Source organism: Lissotriton vulgaris, chromosome 9 (assembly GCF_964263255.1).
Source record: "Lissotriton vulgaris chromosome 9, aLisVul1.2, whole genome shotgun sequence".
NCBI classification, from domain to species: Eukaryota; Metazoa; Chordata; class Amphibia; order Caudata; family Salamandridae; genus Lissotriton; species Lissotriton vulgaris.
In genome coordinates this window covers 728,222,207-728,249,130 of record NC_141697.1, presented here as the reverse complement: position 1 = coordinate 728,249,130, position 26,924 = coordinate 728,222,207, and the positions used below count along the sequence as shown (strand labels likewise).

At 47.2% G+C, this 26,924-nt stretch overlaps 1 protein-coding gene across 1 annotated transcript in view; it reads right to left on the bottom strand.

Annotated features, from left to right (window-relative positions):
• NPAS1 (neuronal PAS domain protein 1) overlaps positions 1–26,924 on the bottom strand; it is a 514,689-nt gene that overhangs the window by 315,591 nt on the left and 172,174 nt on the right. Inside the window, exon 2 of the mRNA XM_086938467.1 lies at positions 9,375–9,619. Coding sequence (XP_086794593.1) covers positions 9,375–9,619 — 245 coding nt within the window. The remainder of the gene's footprint in view (positions 1–9,374; positions 9,620–26,924) is intronic.

The following is a 26,924-nucleotide window of genomic DNA, read 5'->3' as shown; positions in this document are numbered from 1 at the left end:
CCACACACTCTGACCCAAAAACAATTGTCAAGCTGATTAGGTATATGGATTGACATATTTACCAGAAAAATGGTCAGAATTTAAAAAGGTGTCTCCTCTGACCAACATTTGTCTACTTCAAAGTGAGTTTATTTTTATTAGTCTGCAGAAGTTATGACGCGTGTGCCTTGATCCTCAGGTGGATCGCCCCGTGATACAATTTGTTTTTAGAACATGTTTTTATTGGTTTTAATACATAAAACAGAAAGACAGTAGGCATGTGTAAATTTCAAGGTTACAATCATAAGGAAGTACTTGCAAAATTGACTCATTTCTTTCCTCGCTCCACCTCTTGTCGCCATTGTACCGACCATGTAGAACCTCCCCCCCCCCCCGCTTCATCAACCCTCCTCAGAGTCCTGTGATACAAATTTTGATGCTCCTCCAAAAAGGCAATACGTGTTCCATACTCCTTGTGTAAGGGGATTTACAAATGCAATATGTTATCGCTTACCCAGCCCTCACCCAAAATCTGGCATCAGCCAAGACTTGCACTTGCAAGAGAGAGAGTTAGCTAAGCATGTAGAATAGCATACTCATGTTACATATTTTTCACCTGCAACTGTCTCTCTCTTCTCTGAGTATGTGTCTCTTTCACTGATGGACTTAAAGAAGACAGGGAATATGAGTGTGCTTGTTCGCCCATATATGAGCTGCCAAACTGCAAACGTCACAGCTGAGGAAGTAAAATCAATAATGGTCTCGCCGAACACATACATCAATTGCGTCTAACAGTACCTTGGTTAATGGCAAAGACAGTATGCCCTATACTGGCCAGAGGGATTGTAAAAGTCAACTTTCCTGAAAGCTGATGAATAAAGGACCCCAGACATCAATGGTTGTAATCAGTATATTCATCAATGGCCACAGACTGAGATGAACATCAACTACCAGTAGCTGCAAATGCATCAATGGCCCCAGATATAATGCACATCCATGACACTATGACAAGACTGGTTGAAAACTAACATTAGACGAGTTTTTGAAGCAAGCATAGTTGTGAGTAAGGACCATGTTTGAAGGGTTAGCTGTTGTATTTTTAGAAGTGGCAGTCAGATGGGGCTTGAAGCACCATGGATGGGCTGAGTAGCTAATCTGTGAGAACATGAGTGCCGACTGCCAGAGTTTTCTTGGGAGATGGCTGCATGTGCTGCCAAATACGCAGTTATCGACTATCTACCCTGCCTAGTCTTGATATGAGCTCATTACTATTTCTTCTACCATCCTGCACTTTCTGTCTTTATCTGACTCTTTGCATAGTCTTTATCATCCCTGATTTTTCCTTTTGGCACTGTTTTCCTATTTTCCTCTTCCACCTTCCTTCTTCCTATTCCTACTTTCCCTTTCTTGCTCGGGGGCAAAGTCTGATTAAGAAAAAAATGTCCTGGTAATTACAAAAGAGTATCAGTGCCCACCACCTGCAACCATCAGGACAAACTAAGAATTATGTAGGCACCAGTGCATGAGGAGAGAGAGACTGAACAATTTAGAGAGAGAAGTGAGTCCAACTGAAGAGAGAGCCATTCAATAGAATGCTTTGATTACAGAATGGATCAGAGGCAGTGCAGGAACAGTTGGCAGTTTTTAAAAAGGGTATAATCTGGTTTATGCATGCAGCAAAGCGGGAGGATTTTATTTGCATTTTCAACAAACACAAAGGTGCACACCTCCTTACCCTCTGCCCTTCGTCGTCTTCTCTCTCGAATGGTACTGCAACCGCTTCAAATTCATCTGTCTGGGCCTTTTAGATTCTGGTAGTGGTTTGCAGTCCATAGTAGTCCCACTATTTGCCCCACATCAGGGAATAAATGTTACTGAGAGAAACCATACCCTGCAATTGGTCTCCTCTAATTTGGAACACCAGTCCATGCCCATACGAAATTGTGGGTGGGATTGGGTAGCTCCAGTTGCGTGCAATGTCATGCTTGGCTAGGACAAAAGCAACAGCAACCAATGCCTGCTCACCCCAATCCCCCGCCCACATTATTAAGAACCCTCCAAAGACCCACTTTGGGTGCAAGTTCAATAGGTTTCCCAAGCAACTGAATTACCGTACCTGCAATGCGCCCCCAATATGGTACAATGTTAGGGCACTGCCAGCCCATTTGAAAGATGTCTGCCTCAGGGTGGACACACCAGAAGCATTGGGGTGAAGGGAGTCTTCCAGCATTCTAGAGGCAGTGGGGGTGAGGTATGTTATGTGCTAGTAGTTCAATTGAATATGTCGCAGTCTAGATCATACATCGATCTCTTGGGCCATGCACACATCCCTCCAGTCTGCATCGTCGAGTTCCCCCACCCAGACCTCCCATTTCTGCACCAGGGGCTTAAACACATCTGGGGTGTTGTCTATGAAGGAGCAGTATGTATTAGACGCGTCACCATGGCCAATGCTTCCCATCAGCAAACACACCTCCAGCGGACTATATTCAGGTAGGTCTGAGATGCCCAAACAGAGGGAGGTAAGCACATGCTTGACCTATAGTTACTTGAGAAACTGCCTAAGTTGAAGCTGGAAAGTTGTCTGCAGTTCAGTAAAGGACCTCATGTGGGCTCCACTCTAAACGTCGCACAAGGATGAGGATGTCCTATCCCATTGACCGAAACTCTCCAGCTGGGCAGTGTGGCGCATCTAGCATCACTCCACAGGGGTGTGTCTGCTGCTAAACTTGTGGTCCCAATTTGTGAACCAAAGCACTGCATGCCAGCAAAATTACAGTGCTTTTCTGTGCGCTAGCATGTGTGCAGGAATTTCCCCAAAGGAGATTTCCTAGGACTCTGTTGAGGCCCAATAAGGCCAGTTCTGCACAATAGGTTGGTCGTTCCAGCCCCCACACATCCATTCATTGACAACCAGGAGCTCGGGCACCCAGTAATAGAGTTTGACGTCTTCTAACCCCATCCCCCCATCGAACGATGTGCAACAGCATTTGTCACGGGCAGTACGCGGAGCCCACCAGAGGAAGATCCAGAGTGATACATTGAGTTGTTTGAACCAAAACTTGGGAATTGGGAGTGGAGTGGGTAGTTTTGCAGATAATAGAGGTGTTAGGGGAAACAACACCATCTTAAAGAGGGTCCTACTGCCCAGGATGTTAAGCAGGAGACTGGACCAGGACTGAAGCACTCTTCTTGTGTCTGCAAACAGGAGAGATAGATTAAGCATGAGTGTAAGCTCCAACAGGGCTGATATGTAGCCCCCCAAATATTTAAAACTCTGACGCTGGGTTAGGATAGTGTTCAGCCAGCTTACTACTTCCATGTCCCCTTTCAGCTGGACCAAGAGAGACTTTTGCAATTCATGCCGAGGCCAGAGGCCTCCTCAAAGACCCCCAAAATATGAAGGACGCAAGGACCTGACAGCTGCTGATGTGACAGAAAGAGGAACATGTCATTGGCATACAGGAGGTTAATATGTTGGCCCTCCAGAGTGCCCTTGACTACAACATAATGGCCCTGTGGGTCCAGGCTCGTCTTGGTCACTGGCATAAAGAACATTTCTGCAGGAAATGGCCACCCCCTGGAGCCCCTGGCATACCCCACACTGTAAGCCCGGTCTTAAACACTGAGTGCCCAACAGGTGGATCTCTTTCAGGACCATTGGGCGGGACCATTTGGCTTAGCAGGGAGCCGCCATACTTTTGATAATGTCCAACAGGCCATTGACATTCCAGGTTACTAAGAAACTAGCCACTGAGAAAGAGTGGCAAGGCTAAATTTAGAGTCCCTATTGTAGGGTTTTGATGACCTTCTCCCCACTGAAGTGTGTAGGTGCAGATTAGTGGTTGATAGGTTTCCTGCCCGATGTGTATAACCACCTCCCCGGTCATGAACCAAAAGAAAACCATAAACCAATCCCCTTCCCCATAAATTTTCTCCTCCACATTTTTCCACCCCAGAAGCATCTTTGGCCCCAACATATAACATTTCAGTAACTTGAACAGCCATTAGAAGTGGATCTCTTCCTATGAAGGATATTTCGCCCCTGATACAGAGAATGCTGCCCTCAGAACCAGCAATGCAACAGCTCCCCCCCGCACCCCCTCACCCCCCCCCCCCCCCCCGGCTAGTATCCACGCCCCCACAAGGAGGGGAGCAAATGAAGAACCTTGGCTGACCACAGGGATAATGGAGGGGGGTGAGAACTCCTCCATCATTCCCATCCAGAAGCTGCCTCTGGTAAGTCACCTGGGAGGGATCCTCTCTCCGGGGTATCGGATCCTGACATCCCCTTCCGACATCCCCCTCTGCATCAGAGAAGTCAGGTGAAGGTGTTTGACATCTCAGGCCTCTCAAGGACTGTTGGGATTTCTTGGCCACGGATGTTCAGAGTCTCCGGGTTGTCAGATGCTATTGGTATACCTGGCGGAAGGGAGGCGGGTCTTGCCGCTGGAGCCCGCTCTACTCAGAGCCTAGGGGGAGGAAATGCTGGTCGGTTGTACCAGCAGGGAGTATGTGAGCATGAGAGGGGGGTTACTGGAGCAGTGCTGAAAGTGGATCTAGAGTTACAGTATATGTCAATCATTGTACATGTCATGTTATGTTATGTTGGCCTTGTAATGCGCCAACATTGCATGAAAGCGCCTTCAGGGAGTGTTAGATATCCTTTACAAACAGCTGTCAATCTGCCACATATTTCGCGGGAGATTAAGCCCCCCTTTGATACGCCACCGAGCAAGAAGAATGAAAAGCTGAGCATCTCCATGCAGCCTTGTCTGTGACTAATCCAGTCATTCTCAAGATGTCTCTCCTAATTAGCCGAGCACGGTAACTAAACTAAATTGGATTGTTTAGATATTTCTGTAAGATGTCCTACTCATAAAACTGCCACTCATCTCCTCCATAGTTTGAGGCATGAACTGTAGCAGACATCTTTCTGCAAAAGGCAGGCAAAGAAGCAAGCAGCCTGTGTGATGTGCTTTTTGCCAGCTGTGCTGTTCAGGTTGTGAAGCAAGCAGTCTGCGGAACCGCCTCTGACAAGCAACAATGCCTGTTATTAAAGCTAGTCTGCCCAGAAGGTCACAAGTTCACAGCACAGAATCTCGCCTGTTCTCCCCTCTGCTAATTTCGTTGATCTCGTTTTTTAGGGATCAGATACTTCTCACTTCTTCGCAAGCTTTCTTGGCGCTCTAAAAATATGTATTTACCAATAAAAGTTGGGCATCATTAATTGAGGAGCGTACCTATCAATAGATCAAGCAGGTTATGTGGCACCGGGCAGTGACTGCACCCCAATTTTGATTGCATTTTAGTACGAGAACAGAAGATAAGGGGTTCAATTTGTGTCTTTGCTCTGAGGTCCCATTGCACACTTGGTACACCACTACTCTCTCACCCCTAAAAGAAAGACCATTTTACTGTCTACAGCCAGGGCCACTGGAATTATGTGGCAAAAGAGGGTCATAGTATGCGGCAGGGTTGAGTAAATTTTGCGGCAAGTTATACAGCAGAATGCCGCACATTTTTTTAATACTATGCTTAATTATTTCTACCTTTTACGCTTATTAACACTGTCTGGGTACCAGGGCACCTCATTAGCACCAGTTTAACACCCAAACATAGCAATAGGAAACAGAAAAGTGACCACTCTTTTCTAAAGGCTTTCCACTGCGTGGCAACACGTGTTGCAGTATTTTTAGTAACTTTTCAACCTTTTGAGTTAGAGCCCAATTTTTTTTTTGTTAGAATCCGCAGATTATGCAGCAGATGATTGATTATTTGGCAAATTCAGTACATCTATAACTATGCACAAATCGGTGTGGCCACACAATCGCATAATTCCAGCGGCCCTGTCTATAAACCACATCATACTGGGCCCATCACGTCAGCAAAAGCAGAGAAAAACACTTCATAGTAAAAACACCAACCTTAAAGTTCAGTCCATTTCATCAAATAGGGCCACATTTTCTCTCGGGCTTTAGACACTGTTCTCCAAATAACGGATGGACTCTCTAAGAGTAATTTAATAGGCAAAATAAAGCAGTATATCTTTTTATTCTGCTCAAACGCATGGTGTTTGTGTCAGTGTGCTTCAAAAATCCTTTCTTGCCAGTGGTCACTCCTGCCTCCTCGTCCCTCCTTTCTCTCTTCCGTTCCTCCCATGGAGCAGGGACTAAGTACTGTCTGACACCACTATCGTTCCTTATCTGTTCTCTGGAGGACTCTTTTCTTTCTTGGTTTCCTGCTCTGTTAGTGTTTGTCTGTGTTCGGCTTCAGTGCCCTAGCTTCTTACATTTAAATATAGCATTCTTCCTCCCACCCCTCTTAACGCCAGAGTTGTTTTACTGCACCTTCCCCTGTCTCCCACTTGGTTGCTTGTTAATAATTGTCAAAATTACCTATTAGAATTATCCATCAGCACTGCTAGCATTTCACCAGCACTGTATTGGTTTCGTTTTATTGTGTATTTCCTGGCTCTCCCTCCCCCTCCCGATCAGTCACGGGGCTCCAGCGCCTCACAGCAGAGCCAGGCGTCAGAGCAGGGGGCACTGCTTGCTGTCTGTGCCTGCCCTGCTCCTTGCAGCTGTCGTGGCTCAGGTTTCTACAGAGAATGGCAAGTTTTTTTGTGTTAGAAAAGAGTAGAATACATTTGTGTTGTATTTCTGTTGTAATGCTAGGCACTCTAATAGCATTGCACTGAATACATTAAGTGCTGCCGTCGGCCAACGGTCGTCGCGAGCACTACCTTGCCAGTGCTGCGCACGACCGTTGGCCGACGGGCCAGCACCCGTTATTCGAACGTTCAGCACTGGGCGCTGAACGTTCGACGCTCTTAAGGAGTTAAGATTTGTGTTATGAGCAGGGTCGGATTGGGATCACAATTTGGCCCGGGCACTGACGAAAAAAGTGGCCCACATTCAAGAGGCGTGGCCCAAATTTAAGGGGCGTGGCCCACATTCAAGGGGCGTGCCCTTTCATGAAACACCATTTGCACAGACAAGGAATGAAAGTGGGAGGATACTGTTCTTGCACACGACACAGGGCCAAGGTGACAATGGCCTACATGCTGAGCAACTAAAAAAAATAGCAAGGCCCCTTTTTGTCACAAAATTATTCCAGCCCTCCAGCACAGGAGCACCTGAAAAGCAGCAAAGCCCCTGCTATTACTAACCTACTCAGCCCTCCCCAGACCTTCAGCTCAGGAGCACATGAACAGAGGTAAGGCCCCTGCAATTAGTAAATTAATCAACCCTCCAGGCCTTGGGAAAATGTCCTGGCAGGGGAGCACAAAACACAGCTTTCTGGGTCATCCAAGGTAGCCAGGTAGCCAGGGGGGAGGCTGAGCTGAAGCTGGTGCATGGGAAGTGCCTTCCCAGTGTGTTCTGGCAGTTTGAGTATTTAACATTTACTGTAGTATTACCCTTGTACCTGTGTATGGTACCCTTTTGTAACTTGCACAAGTCACTTTTCTCTTGTAACACACTGTTTGCTACCTCTCACTTTTGTTTGCTTTAGATACTTGCACAAGTGCCACCATTGCCTACGTAACGTTTGTTCTTGTGCTGGAGTGTCTGCCATTAATTGCAGCATTATACCTCTACTTGTATTTTGTACGCTTTTGTAACCTGCACACATATCTCTTTTTCCTCCTGTAATGCACCGTTTGCTCCTCTTGTATTTTGGTTGCTCACTATTGTCACTTTTGATTCATGTAACTTAACGTTTGCTTTTGTAATTTGTCCACTTATAATTTTTCTCCTCATGTATTATTGCTGTTCCTAGTCTGAAGCGCTCTGACACCTTCGGGTAAAGTCCGCGCTATATAAAATCTCAAAGAAATAAATAAAACAAAAAAATTCCAAACATCACCAGGCCCCCACAGCAAGACCCATTCTTCCTCGCCCACTATGCCCTGAATGTGAAGGGCTGTGGGCGAGGTGTTAAGACTAACACCGTTTCTGGGCTGCATGGGCGCCAGGGGGCCGAGGTGCAAATGGCTCAAAGGCCTGAGAAACACCTGGCCCCCAGGGAGGCCGATTCTTACAAACAATCACCCCTCCCCAGCCCAGCCTCAGCTTGATTGCTTGGCAGGGCAGGGGTGAAGGAGAGCCCACAGCTGACAATCGCTGTCTGGCCGCACAGCGAGGCTGCTTTCATTTTAAGTCTCTGTCTCCGTGCACTCTGTGGGCCGTTTTTTTTCTCCCCTTTCCTAGTCCACTCTCTGTGGACTGGGACAGGGGAGAAAAAAAACGGCCCACAGAGGGCACTGAGGCACCGGCCCTTCGGCCCGTTCCCGAATGCCCGCCTTGCCAATCCGACCCTGGTTATGAGCCTGTTAAATTATCGCATTTGCTTGTTTTGTAAAGCGATAAGAATCCCCTGTACTACGTTTGAAAAGGGCATGCTCTTGTCCATTTGATAGAGAGCATGCACCGAGCTCTGAATTGTCCTTCGGATGGTCATGCTCTGGTGAACGTGATTGTTTATCTATCCCCCCGCCCACCCCCCCCGAGCTTTTGCTTATATCTTTCGTTTGCTCCTGCCCTTATAATTTTATGTAGAGGCTTTGACTTCACTCACTTTCAGTCTGTGGCGCAAATTTCATCAGAAAATCTTACAAGCTGCTATTTCTGTCAACTCCAATGTCAACTTTCTAATAAAAAGAAAAGGGTTCCTGGGTGCCGTAGAACTGAAAAATAAATAGATCATGTGAGACCAGGACCATTTTAACTTATTTGTGAACACTGCTGAATGCACAGGTTGTTTATTTTTTTTAGTGTACTCTGCTTTTGTTGTTGTTAACATTCAGCTCTTAAAGTACTGTCGGTGGCCTTACTTCTATGCAGTCCACCATGCCTGCTATTGAACCCATCTCCAATAGGAGGACGGCAGCAAGCCCAGCATCTGGCATGCTACTATCCAGCTGAAAGTATGACCAGTTATTTCATTAAAAAAACAATTGGACTTCCTCTGGTGTGGTAACTGCTCCCTGCCCCTTATCTTTCAAGACTATTGTTAAATGAAATACATAAAATAGTAGATGATCGTAGTAGAGTTGAGAGTCAACTGGATAAAAACAGTGAGATGCCACATATAAGTGATAAACCACAGCCACATAACTCATTACTGCATATCCAACCAGAGATCCACTTCAGTCCTCACCACAATGACCTCTTAAAAGTAGACTGAGAACATGGCTGCCAGCTATTCCAAAAGAAACAACCACTCAGCAAGAATTGGCGAAAGTCATTGGTTCAGTACTCAATTTACACTTTGGGGCAGCACCACTCAGGGGCATTTCCCAAATTCTACAAAATCCACAATAACAATGTCTGCTGACTATTTCATCAAAAAAGGGACTAACATCACACATGTAAAGTTTCTCAGGGCGTTACCTTTCAAGGCGCCAGCCGAGGCAGAGCTCTCAGCCCGCAAGCTCCACGGAGGGTCACCATGGTTGGCAAAATCCCTCATCTTGAGGTAGCTGATAGTCAGACGCACAATGGACGCCTTGTCCAGTTGGCTGGTGATGGCCCCCGGTAGTGGCAGCATCTTTGCCAGCTCGTAAAACTCAAAGTTCTCTTTCCCACGTCGCGACCGTGCAGCATTTCTGGATTTTTCCTTACGGAGAGCCTGCAAGCTGGAGGAAAAACAGCCACAAGGAAAATTATGTTAGAACTGGTGTTCATTCATTATCAGGAGTATTATAATGAATACAGAAGGTGTTGATAAAAGCTGTAATGCTAGAGTGTGTTATAAGTGGAATTTAACCCTTTCGCTGAAGCGCAAATTTCGCCGCGGTGCGGGGGCAGGGTGTCCGTGGCGCCTCGTCATGAGTCACAGTAGGCATGGGCTCTTGACGGCTGGGAGCCGTCCGAACTCCACCCACTAATTAATTCACCCGCACAGGTGGGGAATTAATCGCGCGTGGGCGGAGCGGCAACGTTCGAACAGCTCCCGGCCATCATGAGTACACGGCTACCGTGACTCATGACGGCCGGGAGCTGTCATGAGCACAGAAGCAGTTGACAAATTTGCTAGACATAGAATAAAAAACCCTTTTCCATACATTTTAAGGAGCATGATTGTCATCATTGATTTTGATGACCATATGGAAGAACAAGGCCAACAGCCAAGTACCATTATAAAGTCATAGACCACCAAGGTGGCTTGCACTTTCCTTTTTATAAACACAGCAGATGGTAATATATTCCTTTTAATGTATGGTCACACCATCACCCTTACCACAAACCGCTTAAATCCTTTCTGTCTTGCTCCTTTATGTGAAATAGACGCTGTAGTTGCAGACATGAAGAATAAAAGTGGAATCTTTAGGGCACAATGAAATACCCCAAAAAGAAGTTGGTAATTTGTCGCAAAAAGATATTAGCATATGTTTAATGGAAGTCAGTTAAATCAGTAAAATGCTGTATATCAGAATGTGCATAAATATCCAGGATGCTTCTTTTTTCATTTAATGACTTACTGCATGCACAAAATAAAACCACTGCCCTAAATATCTCCTTTCTGCTTGTCACTGCACATTTTACAAAAACAGATCAGGAGAAAGGAAAGACAGTTCCTAGTGTCCTTGTTTAAACTGTAACTGCATTGATGCTCCCAGACCTGCCTTTCACCTTGGTTATGACATTACAACTCAATTGTAATAATTTATATTTAAGCCATTACGTCATTTTGCTATTACATGGGACACAACCTGTGAAAACTAGACTGCAAGAAGAAAATTAGAAATAGGATTTCATACAGGGATTTCAGGCTTTCATGCATTTAAAGGTCATATAAAAGCAACTTCTCATAGTTCTTCTAAAGCATAAATAAACATTTTACATTGGATTTTGGCAAGAGAAGGATGAACTAATAGGGTTGTATATTACCTACATTAAGTTTTACAGGATCCAAATACATTATTTATCCCGTATGAGTGATCTCTTCCATATTAAGCAATGCCAATTCCTGTCTCCTGGAGATAAATGCCCTCTCTAATCCAAAAACAATATACCATAGAATAGCAACTATCTCTCACTGAATGCAGTTTTGGGTCTTATACCCCAACGTGGCCTCCTGATTGGATTATTTTTAGAGTGTTTGAATGGGAAGGAGAGCCCCCTAAATATGAACTCTTGTTGAGACATGGGACGCATACACTCAGCTGTTCATTGCCCCAGGATGTAACTTTTAATAAATGGCGTCAATCCTCCCTATAGAACTTTGACTTAAGTGGAAGTGAGTAGAGCCGACGAGCTCCAGTAGGCTACCTGCCCCAGACTGCATAGGGTCCTGAAGGAGGAGCCCTCTGCATTGTTGCCACCTGGGCTGCATTCAGAGCTATAAAGCAAATAGTCATCACCCCGCTGAGCGGGACGCTGCGGCAGACAAGCTCCAAAGGACTACCTGCCCCAGACTGCTTAGGGGTCCTGAAGGAGGAGCCCTCTGCATTGTTGCCACCTGGGCTGCATTCAGAGCTCTAAAGCGAATAGTCATCACCCCGCTGAGCGGGACGCTGCGGCAGACAAGCTCCAAAGGACTACCTGCCCCAGACTGCTTAGGGGTCCTGAAGGAGGAGCCCTCTGCATTGATGCCACCTGGGCTGCATTCAGAGCTCTAAAGCGAATAGTCATCACCCCGCTGAGCGGGACGCTGCGGCAGACAAGCTCCAAAGGACTACCTGCCCCAGACTGCATAGGGTCCTGAAGGAGGAGCCCTCTGCATCGTTGCCACCTGGGCTGCATTCAGAGCTATAAAGCGAATAGTCATCACCCCGATGAGCGGGACACTCCAGCAGACAAGCTCCAAAGGACTACCTGCCCCAGACTGCATAGGGGCCTGAAGGAGGAGCCCTCTGCATTGTTGCCACCTGGGCTGCATTCAGAGCTATAAAGCGAATAGTCATCACCCCGATGAGCGGGACACTCCAGCAGACAAGCTCCAAAGGACTACCTGCCCCAGACTGCATAGGGGCCTGAAGGAGGAGCCCTCTGCATTGTTGCCACCTGGGCTGCATTCAGAGCTATAAAGCGAATAGACATCACCCCGATGAGCGGGACACTCCAGCAGACAAGCTCCAAAGGACTACCTGCCCCAGACTGCATAGGGGCCTGAAGGAGGAGCCCTCTGCATTGTTGCCACCTGGGCTGCATTCAGAGCTATAAAGCGAATAGTCATCACCCCGCTGAGCGGGACGCTGCGGCAGACAAGCTCCAAAGGACTACCTGCCCCAGACTGCATAGGGGCCTGAAGGAGGAGCCCTCTGCATTGTTGCCACCTGGGCTGCATTCAGAGCTATAAAGCGAATAGTCATCACCCCGCTGAGCGGGACACTCCAGATCCACACCAACCCGAACACCACCCTCAGAGGCACCCTGATCTACCGACCCCCTGGACCACGCACGCAATTCAGCGAGGACATCGCCGACTTCGTCAGCCCGCACGCCCTCCCCTCTGCTGACTACATCCTCCTGGGAGACTTCAACTTTCACCTGGAGAACAACAACGACCGCAACACCAGCACCCTGCTCGACAACCTCGCCAACCTGGGACTCAAGCAACTGGTGTCCACCCCCACCCACCTCGCCGGACACACACTCGACGCAGTCTTCTCTTCCAGCACAGACATCGACTTCAGCCACGCCACAGAGCTTCAATGGACGGACCACAGCTGCGTCCACTTCACCTTCAAGAGAACGACGACCCACCACCACCAGAAACAGGCCGCCCGCAGAAGCTGGAACAAGATCACAGCAGACCAGCTCGCCACCTCCCTGAGCCAGCACCCTCCTGCCAGCTCAGCGAACCCCAGCCAGGCCGCAGACAACCTCACGAAGTGGATCAGCAACTGCGCGGACGAACTCGCCCCACTGAGGACCCCGCCTAGCAGACCCGGCAGCAAGAAGGCCCCATGGTTCACCGTCGAACTCAAGAGCTCCAAGAAGAACTGCCGAGCCCTCGAGAAAGTCTGGAAAAGGGAACCGACAACGGACAACAGGACCTCCTTCAAACTTGCCACCCGGAAACACCACCAGCTGATCCGCGCCGCCAAGAAAACAGCTTTCAAGGACCGGTTGGACAACAACGCACACAACTGCAAGGAACTCTTCAACATCGTGAAAGAGCTTTCCAACCCCAGCGCAGGAAACAACGACATCACCCCATCGCAAGACCTCTGCAACTCCCTCGCTTCATACTTCCACAACAAGATCGCGGACATACACAACAGCTTCAACAACCAACCAACGCACACCATGACCGAACAACCACCCCCCACCACCACCCTCCACGCCTGGACCCCGATCAGCACCGAAGACACCATCCGCACGATGAACTCCATCCACTCCGGATCACCGACCGACCCCTGCCCTCACCACGTCTTCAACAAGGCTGACGCTGTCATCGCACCCCACCTGCGAGACATCATCAACACATCCTTCGACACCGCCACCTTCCCCGAGAGCTGGAAGCACGCCGAACTCAGCGCTCTTCTCAAAAAACCCACAGCGGACCCCACCGAACTCAAGAATGACCGCCCCATCTCGCTCCTCCCGTTTCCAGCCAAAGTCATCGAGAAGACCGTCAACAAGCAGATGGCCGCCTTCCTCGAGACGAACGGATCCCTCGACCCCTCACAGTCCGGCTTCCGAGCCAACCACAGCACCGAGACCGCCCTCATCGCCGCCACCGATGACATCCGAGCCCTGATGGACAATGGAGAAACAGCGGCCCTCATCCTCCTAGACCTCTCCGCGGCATTCGACACGGTCTGCCACCGCACCCTAGTACGGCGCCTCAGCAACATCGGCATCCAGGACAAGGCGCTGGAATGGATCGTCTCCTTCCTCGACGGAAGAACACAGAGAGTCCGCCTACCACCGTACAAGTCAGAGGCCTCCGAAGTCATCTGCGGCGTCCCCCAAGGATCATCTCTGAGCCCCACCCTCTTCAACGTCTACATGAGCCCCCTCGCGGCCATCGTACGCAAACACAACCTCAGCATAATCTCCTACGCCGACGAGACCCAGCTGATCCTCTCCCTGACCAATGACCCCGCCGCCGCCAGAGCCAACCTGCACGAAGGGATGAAAGAGGTAGCCGAGTGGATGACGACCAGCCGCCTGAAACTGAACTCGGACAAGACGGAGGTCCTCATCCTGGGCTCCTCACCCTCCGCCTGGGACGACTCCTGGTGGCCTCCCGCCCTGGGCACCGCACCCAAACCGACAGACCATGCACGAAACCTGGGCGTCATCCTGGACTCCTCCCTCTCCATGACCAGGCAGGTCAACAACGTCTCCTCGGCGTGCTTCAACATCCTACGCATGCTAAGGAAGATCTTCTGGTGGATCCCCACCGAGACCAGAAAGACCGTCACCCAGGCCCTCGTCACCAGCCGACTGGACTACGGCAACGCCCTCTACGCCGGTACCACCGCCAAGCTCCAGAAGAGCCTCCAGCGGATCCAGAACGCCTCAGCCAGACTCATCCTCGACATCCCACAAACCAGTCACATCTCCGAACATCTGAGAGACCTTCACTGGCTCCCCGTCAACAAAAGAATCACCTTCCGCCTCCTCACCCACGCACACAAAGCCCTACACGACCAAGGCCCGAGCTACCTCAACAGCCGAGTCAACTTCTACGCTCCCAAACGCCACCTTTGATCAGCCAACCACGCCCTCGCCGCCGTCCCCCGCATCCGAAGAGCGACTACAGGAGGAAGGTCCTTCTCCTACCTGGCCGCCAAGACCTGGAACTCCCTCCCGACCGACCTGCGCCTGACCCAAGACCACCTCTTGTTCAGGAAGAAGCTGAAGACCTGGCTGTTCGAGCAGTAGCGGCACCCCCCCCCCCAGCGCCTTGAGACCCTACGGGTATGTAGCGCGCTTTATAAGTGTCAATGATTGATTGACACTCCAGCAGACAAGCTCCAAAGGACTACCTGCCCCAGACTGCATAGGAACCTGAAGGAGGAGCCCTCTGCATTGTTGCCACCTGGGCTGCATTCAGAGCTATAAAGCGAATAGTCATCACCCCGATGAGCGGGACACTCCAGCAGACAAGCTCCAAAGGACTACCTGCCCCAGACTGCATAGGGGCCTGAAGGAGGAGCCCTCTGCATTGTTGCCACCTGGGTTGCATTCAGAGCTATAAAGCGAATAGTCATCACCCCGATGAGCGGGACACTCCAGCAGACAAGCTCCAAAGGACTACATGCCCCAGACTGCATAGGGGCCTGAAGGAGGAGCCCTCTGCATTGTTGCCACCTGGGCTGCATTCAGAGCTATAAAGCGAATAGTCATCACCCCGCTGAGCGGGACGCTGCGGCAGACAAGATCCAAAGGACTACCTTCCCCAGACTGCATAGGGGCCTGAAGGAGGAGCCCTCTGCATTGTTGCCACCTGGGCTGCATTCAGAGCTATAAAGCGAATATTCATCACCCCGCTGAGCGGGACGCTCCAGCAGACAAGCTCCAAAGGACTACCTGCCCCCGACTGCTTAGGGGTCTGAAGGAGAAGCATTCTGCATTGTTGCCACCTGGACTGCTTTCTGAGCTATAAAGCGAATAGTCATCACCCCGCTGAGCGGGACACTCCAGCAGACAAGCTCCAAAGGACTACCTGCCCCAGACTGCTTAGGGGTCTGAAGGAGGAGCCCTCTGCATTGTTGCCACCTGGACTGCTTTCTGAGCTATAAAGAGAATAGTCATCACCCCGCTGAGCGGGACACTCCAGCAGACAAGCTCCAAAGGACTACCTGCCCCAGACTGCTTAGGGGCCTGAAGGAGGAGCCCTCTGCATCGTTGCCACCTGGACTGCTTTCTGAGCTATAAAGAGAATAGTCATCACCCCGCTGAGCGGGACACTCCAGCAGACAAGCTACAAAGGACTACCTGCTCCAGACTGCTCAGGGTCTTAAAGGACCAGCCCTCTACATCATTACCACCTGGATTCCATTCGGTGCTATTAAGCACGTTGTCATCGCCCTGCTGCATGGGACATGCCCAGGCGACGCCCACACCAAGAGGCCCATCCTGTGCCCTCCGCCTCCCCTTGATTTTGCAGCCAGACAATTGTTGAGCAAGAATAAGATCTTGCACCCCTGTTCCACCTGTGACAATCGACTCTTTGACACTACTTGGCCATTTGTTGAGCTTGCCAAGTTGGGCGCCGTGTTCTTGCATTAACCAAGCGGCAGGAGTTGCGGGGCGCAGTTGACTGTACATAGGTTGCTTATAACCGCACTGAGCACCCACATAAGGAGAACTTTACCTGTCTTCTGTGTCTCAGGAACTGTGCATCCTTCTAGTCTTTTTGATCGGCGTGGCCCGAGATTCATGATGCCCCCCTGCTGGGGTTCTATAATTCATCCAGGTTTTGCAGGGAGTCAAACGCCTCCTTTTCTTTTCCGTGGGGGTTTCTTTCTTTTTCCAATTCAAGACTAGCTTAGGGCTTCATGTTGTCTACCAACCAGTTTTATCATTTTACTACAGTGCCTCTAGTTCTTTAGACTGTTGCTTGTTGTAACCAGTAGGGGCGGCAATTATTCACATTTTGTTTTACAGCTGTCATTCTTTTTGGCTGAGATTTGTACCACCTTGAGGGCTTCCTTTAATTTACTATTCACCTAGTATTGTGAAAAGCACCTTTCCAGTGCACCTCCTGACATAGCAGAGCCTTCCTATAGCTTGTGCTCCCCCTCTATTGTTCTCCAGCCCAGGCCCTTACTTTTAATTCGCACCTCCTTGTAAGTGGAGATGTTGAACCTTTCTAGCCGGAATGGGGAAAGGAAGAGCACTGAAAAACTCCCTGGGAACCCATTAATAAAAAAGCCCCAGATTGTTCCTCATGGAACTGCACCTTGCAAGACATAGATAATCTCACTGAGGAAGTGGACCATATTTTGCATTCCGATGCTTCAAGTAAACCTGGTGCCAAATTTCAAAAATCTCAAGTAGCTCCTTTATTTAACACAATGACTGGCAAACCCAAAGCCATGTCACTTCCAAATGCTTGCCCCAAGGAAAAGGAGCGGGTGGGTCTTGTCAAAGCTAATCTGCAACCATGTATCTAACCTAATCCATCTATCCCTCTTGAACCCGCAATTGTATGTTCCAATTGCCCCCCCCCCCTAGTGCTCTAGTGCCCATGCCGCTAATGGCTCCGGGGCGATCTCAACCGCTACCCCTCAGCCGACAGCTGCGGAGGAGGCCAGCGCACAGATCAGAGAACTCTGGGAAGCCATTTATTCCATGAGTATATGAAACAAAACAACTGCCAGTACTGCTCGAGCTATTTAGTCATAGACTCAATAAGCTGAGGTTACACTTCTCGGCGCCGGAATTCACTGCCAAACGAGGTTCACAGACAAAGACTACGGACGATGGACACATAACGGAAGCTTTTCCCTCCATTTATTGAGACTGGACCAAACACGTCAAACTTTACAAAGGACTACAAAACACATTTCATTTCCTTTAAAGAACCCGACAAGAAAACCCGACAGTTTTTGTCTGTCTTTGGTCCTGAGGAGAATCCCAAGGAGTAATGGGATTCGAAACGCGTCGACCCCTCTAGATTGAATAATTGTTAAACTTCTCCTCACGGTGACCTTGTGTCATCGGGGTGATTGAGATTCAGCTAGTTGGTTGCATATAGTGCATTTGAATTGAGAAATTTAAGTTCGTTCACTTTTTCATATTGAATGTATTTTTGTGTTTTCTCATTAAGAATTGAGCCCCTTTCTTTGCTTACCCTAGTTGTATATATTGAATAGGAATTTCCTCCCCTTGTAAATAGTTACTTTCACACTCCCCCACTGGTTGTATGTGTAGCGTTTCTATGTGGATTGACTGTAGTACGAATGTCAGGTTTGCGAGCTTGAGTGAGTTGAATTGGATATTCATGTTGTGTACCGTCTTCCCCTGCATCACCCACACACCTTCCTCTTTTGTTCATTTGAATTGTACATATTGACAAACCCCATTTTGTGTATAGACCCTTGTGATCTTTATTTAGTTGATATAAACTAAAAAAATAAAAAAGTTTCTTAAAATAATTTTGTAAGTAGAAAATAAACTTCTATATAACAACATTGGGTGTGGACTGAATGTTTGGTCCTTCTAAGTTGAGAAGTGTAAACTCAGCTTATTGAGTCTATGACTAAATAGCTCGAGCAGTACTGGCAGTTGTTTTGTTTCATATAGTTGTAGGCGTAGCCTTACTGCGTTCAAGCCAAACCCTTCTTTGCTTCAAGGATTTATTCCATGAGGGCAGAACTAACGGACCTAGGGGGGCTAGAAGAACTATTGATGAATCCCCAGTACCTTGGGTTCCTGCCAGCATGCCATCAAGGGCCTGTATAAACAGGGTGCTTCATTCCATTCCATTCTGATCCTCCAGCTAATCTGTCTCATAATAGACCATATTGTGAGGCCCCCTCGAAACTCTTTACCGTGCCCAGGTCCCACAACCGGCAACCTCCTTCCTTCCTGCCCGTATTCATGTGCCAAAATCCCCTCAGGGAGAGCAAGGTCCACCAATCTAGCCATCTAAGATATATGCCATTGTGGGGGCGATGAGATGCCCACTCTCCAATCTAGTCCCTTCTCACAACCACTTTATTCCTATCTTAGTTACAACTCAGAAATCTGTTACCTCACCTGCGCTTCATCCGTATCACCGTTCATCTCCAGATAACAATTTATACTACATTGAACTGCAATGTTCCCATCCTTCCACTGTAAAGAGCATACGTCCCTGCAAGCATGGACACACGCCCCCATCAACTCCTTCATCCGGTTTAAATCTAGAGTACCTCTCCCTTAGAGGGCTGAGCCATTCCATTCCTCCTGATCATTATCCCGAGTCGATTGACTGGAGACTGGAGGGAATCCTACAGTGAGCATTAGTTTTGGATCTAAACCCTGCCCATCTAAAGCGTATTTATGTGCACTTTTATGGTCTTTGACCGAAATAAAGTTATCAATGATGATGAGGTATTTAAATAGCTATATCTCTATCCCAGCTATTTTACTATAGAACCACTCGGCCCTGATCTATCCTACCAGTATGGAAGTGCAGTCACTTGTTTCAGAAAATTCCTTGTTCCATCCTTCTAGTGAGCCGTCTATTCCACTCCAGGAAACCCAAGATTCCCCTATGACTAGCTCTATTAATAATGTTAAACTGGTCACTTGGAATATTGCTGTGCTCTAGCGTAAACATGCCCAAGACTACTGGAGGGCTTTTATTGAGTAAGGGCAATATAATTATGTTTGATGAAACCTGGGAAATCACACCTTCCTATAGGCACGGTTTTAAGACTTGTAATGTTGTAGCCCATAAGTCCCTAGCCTGTAGAGCCTCAGGTGATCTCACTATATGGTTTAAGATCTCCTTGAGCTGCATGTACGGCTGCTATCCATTGACTACCCTGATCTACTCAGACTTTAAGTTTCCTCATGGAATAAAGTAAAACGATTCTTCTTTCACATTTATAGTAGGAGCGTTTTGAAGGCTCTTGAGTCCGTGTCCTACATCCTCTGAGAGATACTGTTTCCAAGATTGGGGAGGAGGCTGCTGTAATTGTGGTAGGGGATTTAAACAAGAATTTTTAACCCTCAGCATTATTAAGGAAAAAAGCAAGTTAGGGTGACCAATACTGGGGTATACCATGACTCTCAGGACCCTGCCTAACAACCCCCGCAAATGTAGCCTTGCAGATGTTGGGTCTTTGCATGTGATGCCGTGTAAGACCTAGTATCGGCAGAGCAAAGTCAGATGTAGAGATGTGCCCGCCTTTAGAAGGAACTCCTATCTAAGCCACATTGATTATATCCTTGTGGATCTCCGTTCCTGGGAAAACCTCATCGACATGGAAGTTCTGCCCCGGTTCAAGAGTGATCATTTTCCTTTGCTCTTTACCCTCTGGGGCAACCTAGATAGTATAGGCTGGAACCAATGTCCGCCCCATGGAGATTGAACGATCCGTAACAATCAAAGGAAGGTTAGGTGGGACAATGTTATGAATAATGAGAGTGTTTATGCCGAACTATTTTGGACTTGGTCCCTATCTTCCTCACCTAGCGGAGTTTGAGTCAATTTTATGACGTAAGTATAGTATCACGGTACTAATTTTTCTGCAGGCATTCAACCCCATTATATTCCATGTGAGGAAGCTCAGTTGGAATGGGTGCTGTGTATCCTCATCAGCAGGCACTGCTCTGTCAACCTTGGCCACACCTCTCTAACAAATAAGCCAGACACCCTGCAAGTCGTGCAGAGCCACAAGCGCTCACCAGTGCAAAGTAAGTAGTTGTACAAAACCCAATCCACCCCCATCAACGCTGCGCCCCCAACGAATGACACAGCTGTACATCACCCGCCCCAGACCCTCCCAATTCCCTGAGAATGAGACCCAGAAATGAACAATGTGGAACACATGTGGAGACAGATAGTGCTCGCTGAGCACCCCTGCAACAACAAGTCGCAGGGCGACGCATCTTAAGGATAGCTTGCGAGAAGTTTCTTTACAAGGTACGTAGTACCACCCCATAGTAATGCACATGATTGAGAACTTGAACTTCATGTCAGCCTAGTGGCAACCTACACCCAGGACCTGCAAATAGACCACAGAGGGAGTAAAGATGCAAGACCATGAATGGCCTACACATTCAACTTGTGCCACTATCCCTTCGAGCGCCCCCCGCCCTGAACTAGGAGCGTAAAACATCATTCTCATACACCATCCTAGATGTTTTCAATAACAACTGACTATGTAGTTGAGTTTCTGTTGGATACACTGTATGTAAATTTGTTATATGTGGCTATCCCAAGAAATTTTGAAAAATTACAAAATTGAAATGGCTTGTTTTCTCCTCTTTGTGGAACTTCGCCTGGCGCTTTAGATGGACTCTGCCTATTGGAGCATGACCAAGTTTGATATTCATAAGGCTTTCCCTGTCTAGAGTGGCACATTAGGCAAGAACAATGGACTGGAATGTGGCTCGAGTAATATCCAGTGGTTGAGATTAATTGAATCATTCCACTTACCCTTTTTGATATTTCAAAAATCTGGCATGAGTACAGACTTCCTGACCTACGTTGGACACCCCTACTCTTGAGACCACCCTAAACTCATATATGGTATAAACAAAAGGCTCCCAGGGGGACATTATGCTACGAGGTGTAGCACATTCCCAGCCATTCTTGTGCCAATTTTGGCAGAAAGAAGATTAAATCTGGGGTTTGTTGTACTCCTAAATGTTGAAAGATGCCCTGAGTTCCACCCATTTCTCAATCTAGCTGGGATGAATCTGAAGGGGCGAGAATGGGGCCTAATGGCCAGGGCGGTCGACCTCGGAGCTAGGGAACAGGTTTCGAGTTTCGGCAGGGACGCTCAACATTCTGTGATGAAATCCCTTAAGCATATATTCATCAAGGTAAAATCCGCTCGCAAAGGGGCAGATTCCCAGGATTTGGGATGATGCATTTGGGATGCATCATCCCAAATGCAAAAATCGCAAATTAAGAAATCGCAAAATTGTGATTACTTGCATTTAACGAATCTCAAATTGAGATTCCTTAAATGCAATGCATTAAAGTTTAAAAAATAGCGATTTCGCTAATAGGGCTCGCAAATTACCATGAAGTTGAACTTCATGGTAATTTGCATAAAACTTGGAAAAATGCACTAAAGTGCCTTTTTCAAAGTTTCATGTTGCGCACACACATGCCCTAAGGGCATGTGTTTGCGCAACATTTGTGTACAGATCAATTTCAGGGGTGCAACAGGGTGTCCTTTGGACACCCCTGCACCCTTGAAATCGCATTCTCATTTTGCGATTCGCTAATTGCGGTTCGCAAATTGAGACCGTCTTCCCATTCATTCCTATGGGCCTCTAGGCCCATAGGAATGAATGGGGAGGTATTGACTAATTGCGAATCGCAATTTGCGACTCGCAATTAAGGAATTTTAAGAAATCGCTATTTTTTTAGTGATTTCTTCATGCATTGCATATTGCTATTCCTTAACAGCGAATCGTTATTTTTCGCTATTAAGGAATAGCAAAATGGGTTCTTGATGCATCTGGGGGTAGGGGTATTAAGCGCTTGTGTGAGGCAGTCATTATGTAGGGGTGAGAAGAGAAAGGAATACATTTAGGGATCTGTATTACCTGTTGGAATCGAAAGAAGTAATGATTAAAACAAAACAAAGAAAAACAAAACTCAAAAAGTAGTCTGAGCTGTAAAAACATAGGGCCAGATGTATCAAGATACCGTTTTGCGAATCCAAAATAGCGATTTTTTGCGAATCGCTATTTAGAGTTCGCAAAACAGTATGTATGTACAAAATCGCAATTTTTTTGCGATTCCTTATTATTCTTTATTTGCCAATTCGCATTTTTCGAATTGGCAAATAAAGAATAATTTTCAATGCATTCCTATGGGCCAGTAGGCCCATAGGAATGGTAGTGCAATAATTCTCAAATTGCGAATTCGCAAATTGCTAATCGCAATTTGAGAATTATTTCAAGGGTGCAGGGGTGTCTCAAAGACACCCTGCTGCACCCCTCAAATCTACATGTGTGTGCATGTGGCACACATACATGCCCTATGGGCATGTATGAGTGTCACATGCCACCCTTACAAATGCCAATTAGGGCATTTTTAAAAGAAATCGCAATTTACCACCAACTACAAGTTGCTGGTTAATTGTGATTTCTTAACACAAATTCGCAAACCAAAAATGTGTCATACATATCATTTAGGGAATCGCAAAATTTGCGATTCCTTAAATGCTATGGCAAAATAAGGAATCGCAAATAATTGTGATTCCTTAAATTGCGATTTTTTGATACATAACAAAAATCGCAAATCGGCCGTTTGCGAGTCGTAAAAGCCTTGATACATCTGGTCCTGAAGAACAATCACTGCTTTAAATGGGCTGGTACTGTCCGGTACAGATTACAAGCACTTTTTTTATTTTGAGAGGGAGAGTACCGGCACTTCTCAAGAGAAATGCAATACCTTTAATAGGAGAGTACCGGCACTTCTCAGAAACAAGCAGGTACTCTGTTGCTGAGTACCTGCACTTTTATTTTTCCATTTCAAGCCCTGAGAGCAATGTAATCAGGAACAAGGTCAGGCATGTGAGGCAGAAAGCTATTGGGGAGCAATGCAAGACGGGCACACGCTGAATGGAGGTTTTCATGCGGGAGTGATGGGCGTCTCACAATTACCCACCATAATGACCTCAGTGTTTGCAAACAGTGTGACGTGGCAGCGTGGAACATCACAGTGAGGCCAACAGGCATTAATACACCAGAAAAATTAGGGCATTTTCTGTCGCGTTCGCTAAACAGGCTTTCTAGCCGCACAACTATCTGCGAGTGCTTAGCGACTCGCAATTAGCCTCCTAACTAAATTGCGATGCGAGTCATTTGCCACTCGCAATTTGGGGACCAGTTGTGTGTGTACATTGTGATTTGCGGCTCGCCGAGTGCGAGTGGCAATTTGATGCAAATTGTGAGTCGCAAATTTTAGCAGTCGTACACCTGACCCTCAGTTACCGTTTTCATGCATTGTCAGTTGGCGTGTCACAGCTGAGGGGAGCCACAGAAGAAGCCAAAGTGATACTATCAGGTGATGGTTGCAAAGGGCGCAACAAAAATATACGTTTTTGGATATTTGGCTCAGTTCGGCAGAAAATATCAAGTGAGTTCCATTGGTTGAAAATTGACTTTGAATGGAACCAATAAACACAATTGAACACCAATACCCAGCTTTAAATTACAATTGAATTCAACTACTAGTATCTCTAAAGTGTGCATGATAGGCACAAAACCACAAATTGTATCCGGTGGAAACGATATGAATTATCAAGTCTATGTCCAAGAGTAACGAGGGAAATTCTTTATGTAAATAAATGTGGGTTAAGTGCCTGTGGCGGCATCTGGCGGGAGTGAAGGAGACCGAATGGAAAGCACTCACAGAAATGAGGGGCAGCACCTTTTAGCAAAGGGTGGGGTGACAGATTCTTGCACGCTGTTGTCATGCGGGGAACATATAATCCTTCATGCCTGTGAGCTACATTCTACTAGAGTCTGGTCTGCAGAGCTCAGGGTGTCCCAAGTGGTCTACTCTGGAAGGATGTTGTGCCAGTGGCTGAAGCGCAAGGTCTAAAGCTCTGCACTGTACAACTTGCTAGCCTCTTTGTCTCCAGTCGTGATCCACTCTGGTTTAGGTAGAGTGTTGATTTACAGAATTTATGAATAAACATTCCGTGCCGACATGAATGATAAACAATTCGCTGAAAAAAAAATCCCTAGATGTGGGCTGGTGGGTGTTCGGTTGCTGAAGGGGATAAGGCTAAATTTAGGGTTATGGGGTGGGTAGTTGTAAAGGGTGGTAAGTGTAATTTTACGGGTTGTGGCAGCGGCGGCCGGCAGAGGTAAGTGGGTGGGGTGGAAGGGGAGGAAAGTTGACAGACGACGGAATATGTATGATTAAATAAATAAATATTACCTATTCCGTTGTCTGTCGACTTCCCCCCTTGCCGCGCCCCTCCCCGCCCACCACACTTACCTGTGCTGGCTGCGACTGGTTTGGGGGTTAATAGTGAAAAAGAGTGGTAAGGGTAATTTTAGGGTTTAGGGGTGGGTAATGGTAAAGTGTGGTAGGGGTCATTATAGATTTTAGGAGCGGGCAGTGGTAAAGGGTGGTAAGAGTCAATTTAGGGTTCAGGGGTGGGTAGTGGTAAAGGCTGGTAAGGGCAATTCTAGGGTTTATGGGTAGGTAGTGGTTAAGGGCGGTTAGAGTAATTTTAGTGTTTAGGGGTGGGTAGTAGTAAAGGAAGGTTAAGAAGTACATTTAAAAAGGGAGAAAGAGAAAAACAAATATTAAGTTTGTGGTTTAGAGGTGGACAGTGGTAAAGGAAGGTATTTGGAGGGATTAGTGGTGGATAGTGGTAAAGGCATGTTGGAAGTACATTAAAAAGAGGGGGTTGGGGGAGATCCTGCCCAAAAAAAATATGTTTAATATAAAATCTATCCATATATGATTTATGGTCATTAGGGCATACTGACATGGTTTTGTGAGTCAGATGATTTTTTCATATTTGAATGATGTGTGGCGTTTCAAGCATGTCACATTTATTGAGTGCAGTGCAATACTAACCCAGAGCCGTAGCTATCAGTAGTGAAGCAAGTGCAGTGGCATGGGCCCAGGAGGTCTGAGATGGCCACGGAGCCTCTCTTGTAGATGGGACCCAAAAAAATAATAATAATAACTTACCTGAGCTCTGCCGCCCACCGCTTTGCGCTCTTCCAGCCGCCTCCTTCTGGACACATGCTCCCAGACTGCACTGCAGCCAATCCTGACACTGCATGAAAGCAGCGCCAGGATTGGCCTGAGCCCTGTCAACCAGTGCTCCCAGGCAGACTGGGATCCTGAGAATCAGTACGCTTTACGGTTTGGCCGGCCTCAGATGGGTGGCCAAACTGTCATGCGCACTGTAACAGTGCCCACCACTCCCCACCAGCAGTGTCATCCATCTGGACCCTCCCACAAGAATCGTCAGAGTCATGGTGGCGGGACCAGGGGGATTAAAATAAAAGGATAATAAAACAGGGTTAAAACTCGTTTTATGATCGTTTTATTTGAGGGTGGTGGCAGGGGTGGCGGGCGGCGCTCCTCTGCCCTAATGTAGAGGCCGGCACTCGTTCTTGGGTCATCAGATCAGGGGAATATCAGTAAGAGGATTCCAAATTATCACGGGCAGCATATAAACATAGTTTAAGCAAAAGCAAAGGTAAGCATCAGCGAGATTCAATAGTGTTGCAACTTATAGGAAAATGAGCAGACCCCGTGGGACAGGTGCCCTCCACTTGTCTACAGTGAAGGCTTTTTTGGCTGTGAATGTCAAGGTGCCTAATGCCAGCATGAAACATTAAACCCTACTATTTTATGGGCAGCAGAAGACAGACATAATTGTGGTGCAGCGGGCCCTTCACACCCCTGGGCCCAGCGCCACAGTACCTGCTGAACTGCTTGTGGTTACTGATATGTATCACTGTGTATATATAAAATCATTTGTGGAAACCTTCCATCAGGAAGTGCTCTTTGTAAAGGTTAAAAAAGAAATAAAGTCATCAATCCAGACACTGGCTGCTCCCACTGCTTCCCTCTGCACCCATTTTCATATTTTAGTTTCTCTTTCAAAACCTGTTGCGGTCTGCATTTAATTATTTATTACTTTCTCTTTCAAAGTCTGCATGCTAAAAACGCACATAGTTCTAGCAGAGGCCCACACAAAAATTTAACACAGTGACAGATCTTAATGAAAGGTTTTAACCTCAGAGGCTAAAGGAGACTTTTTTGTGGAGTTTTATATAGCGTGAAGTAGACCCGCAGGTATCAGAGCGCTTTACATGAGCACCAGTTACTTTACAGACGGACCCGTCATTTTCTTTAGCCACAGGGCGATTAAACCCCAGATGCATCAAGAATGCATTTTGCTATTACTTAATAGCGAAAAATAACGATTTGCTATTCAGGAATAGCAAAATGCAATGCATGAAGAAATCACTAAAAAAAATAGCAATTTCTTGCAATTCCTTAATTGCGACTCGCAAATTGTGAGTCGCAATTAAGGAATACCTCCCCATTCATTCCTATGGGCCTAGAGGCCCATAGGAATGAATGGGAAGACATTCTCAATTTGCGAACCGCAATTAGCGAATCGCAAATTGAGAATGTGATTTCAAGGGTGCAGGGGTGTCCAAAGGACACCCTGTTGCACCCCTGAAATTGATCTGTGCACATATGTTGTGCACACACATACCCTTAGGGCATGTGTGTGCGCAACATGAAACTTTGAAAAATGCACTTTAGTGCATTTTTCCAAGTTTTTACAAATTACCATGAAGTTCAAC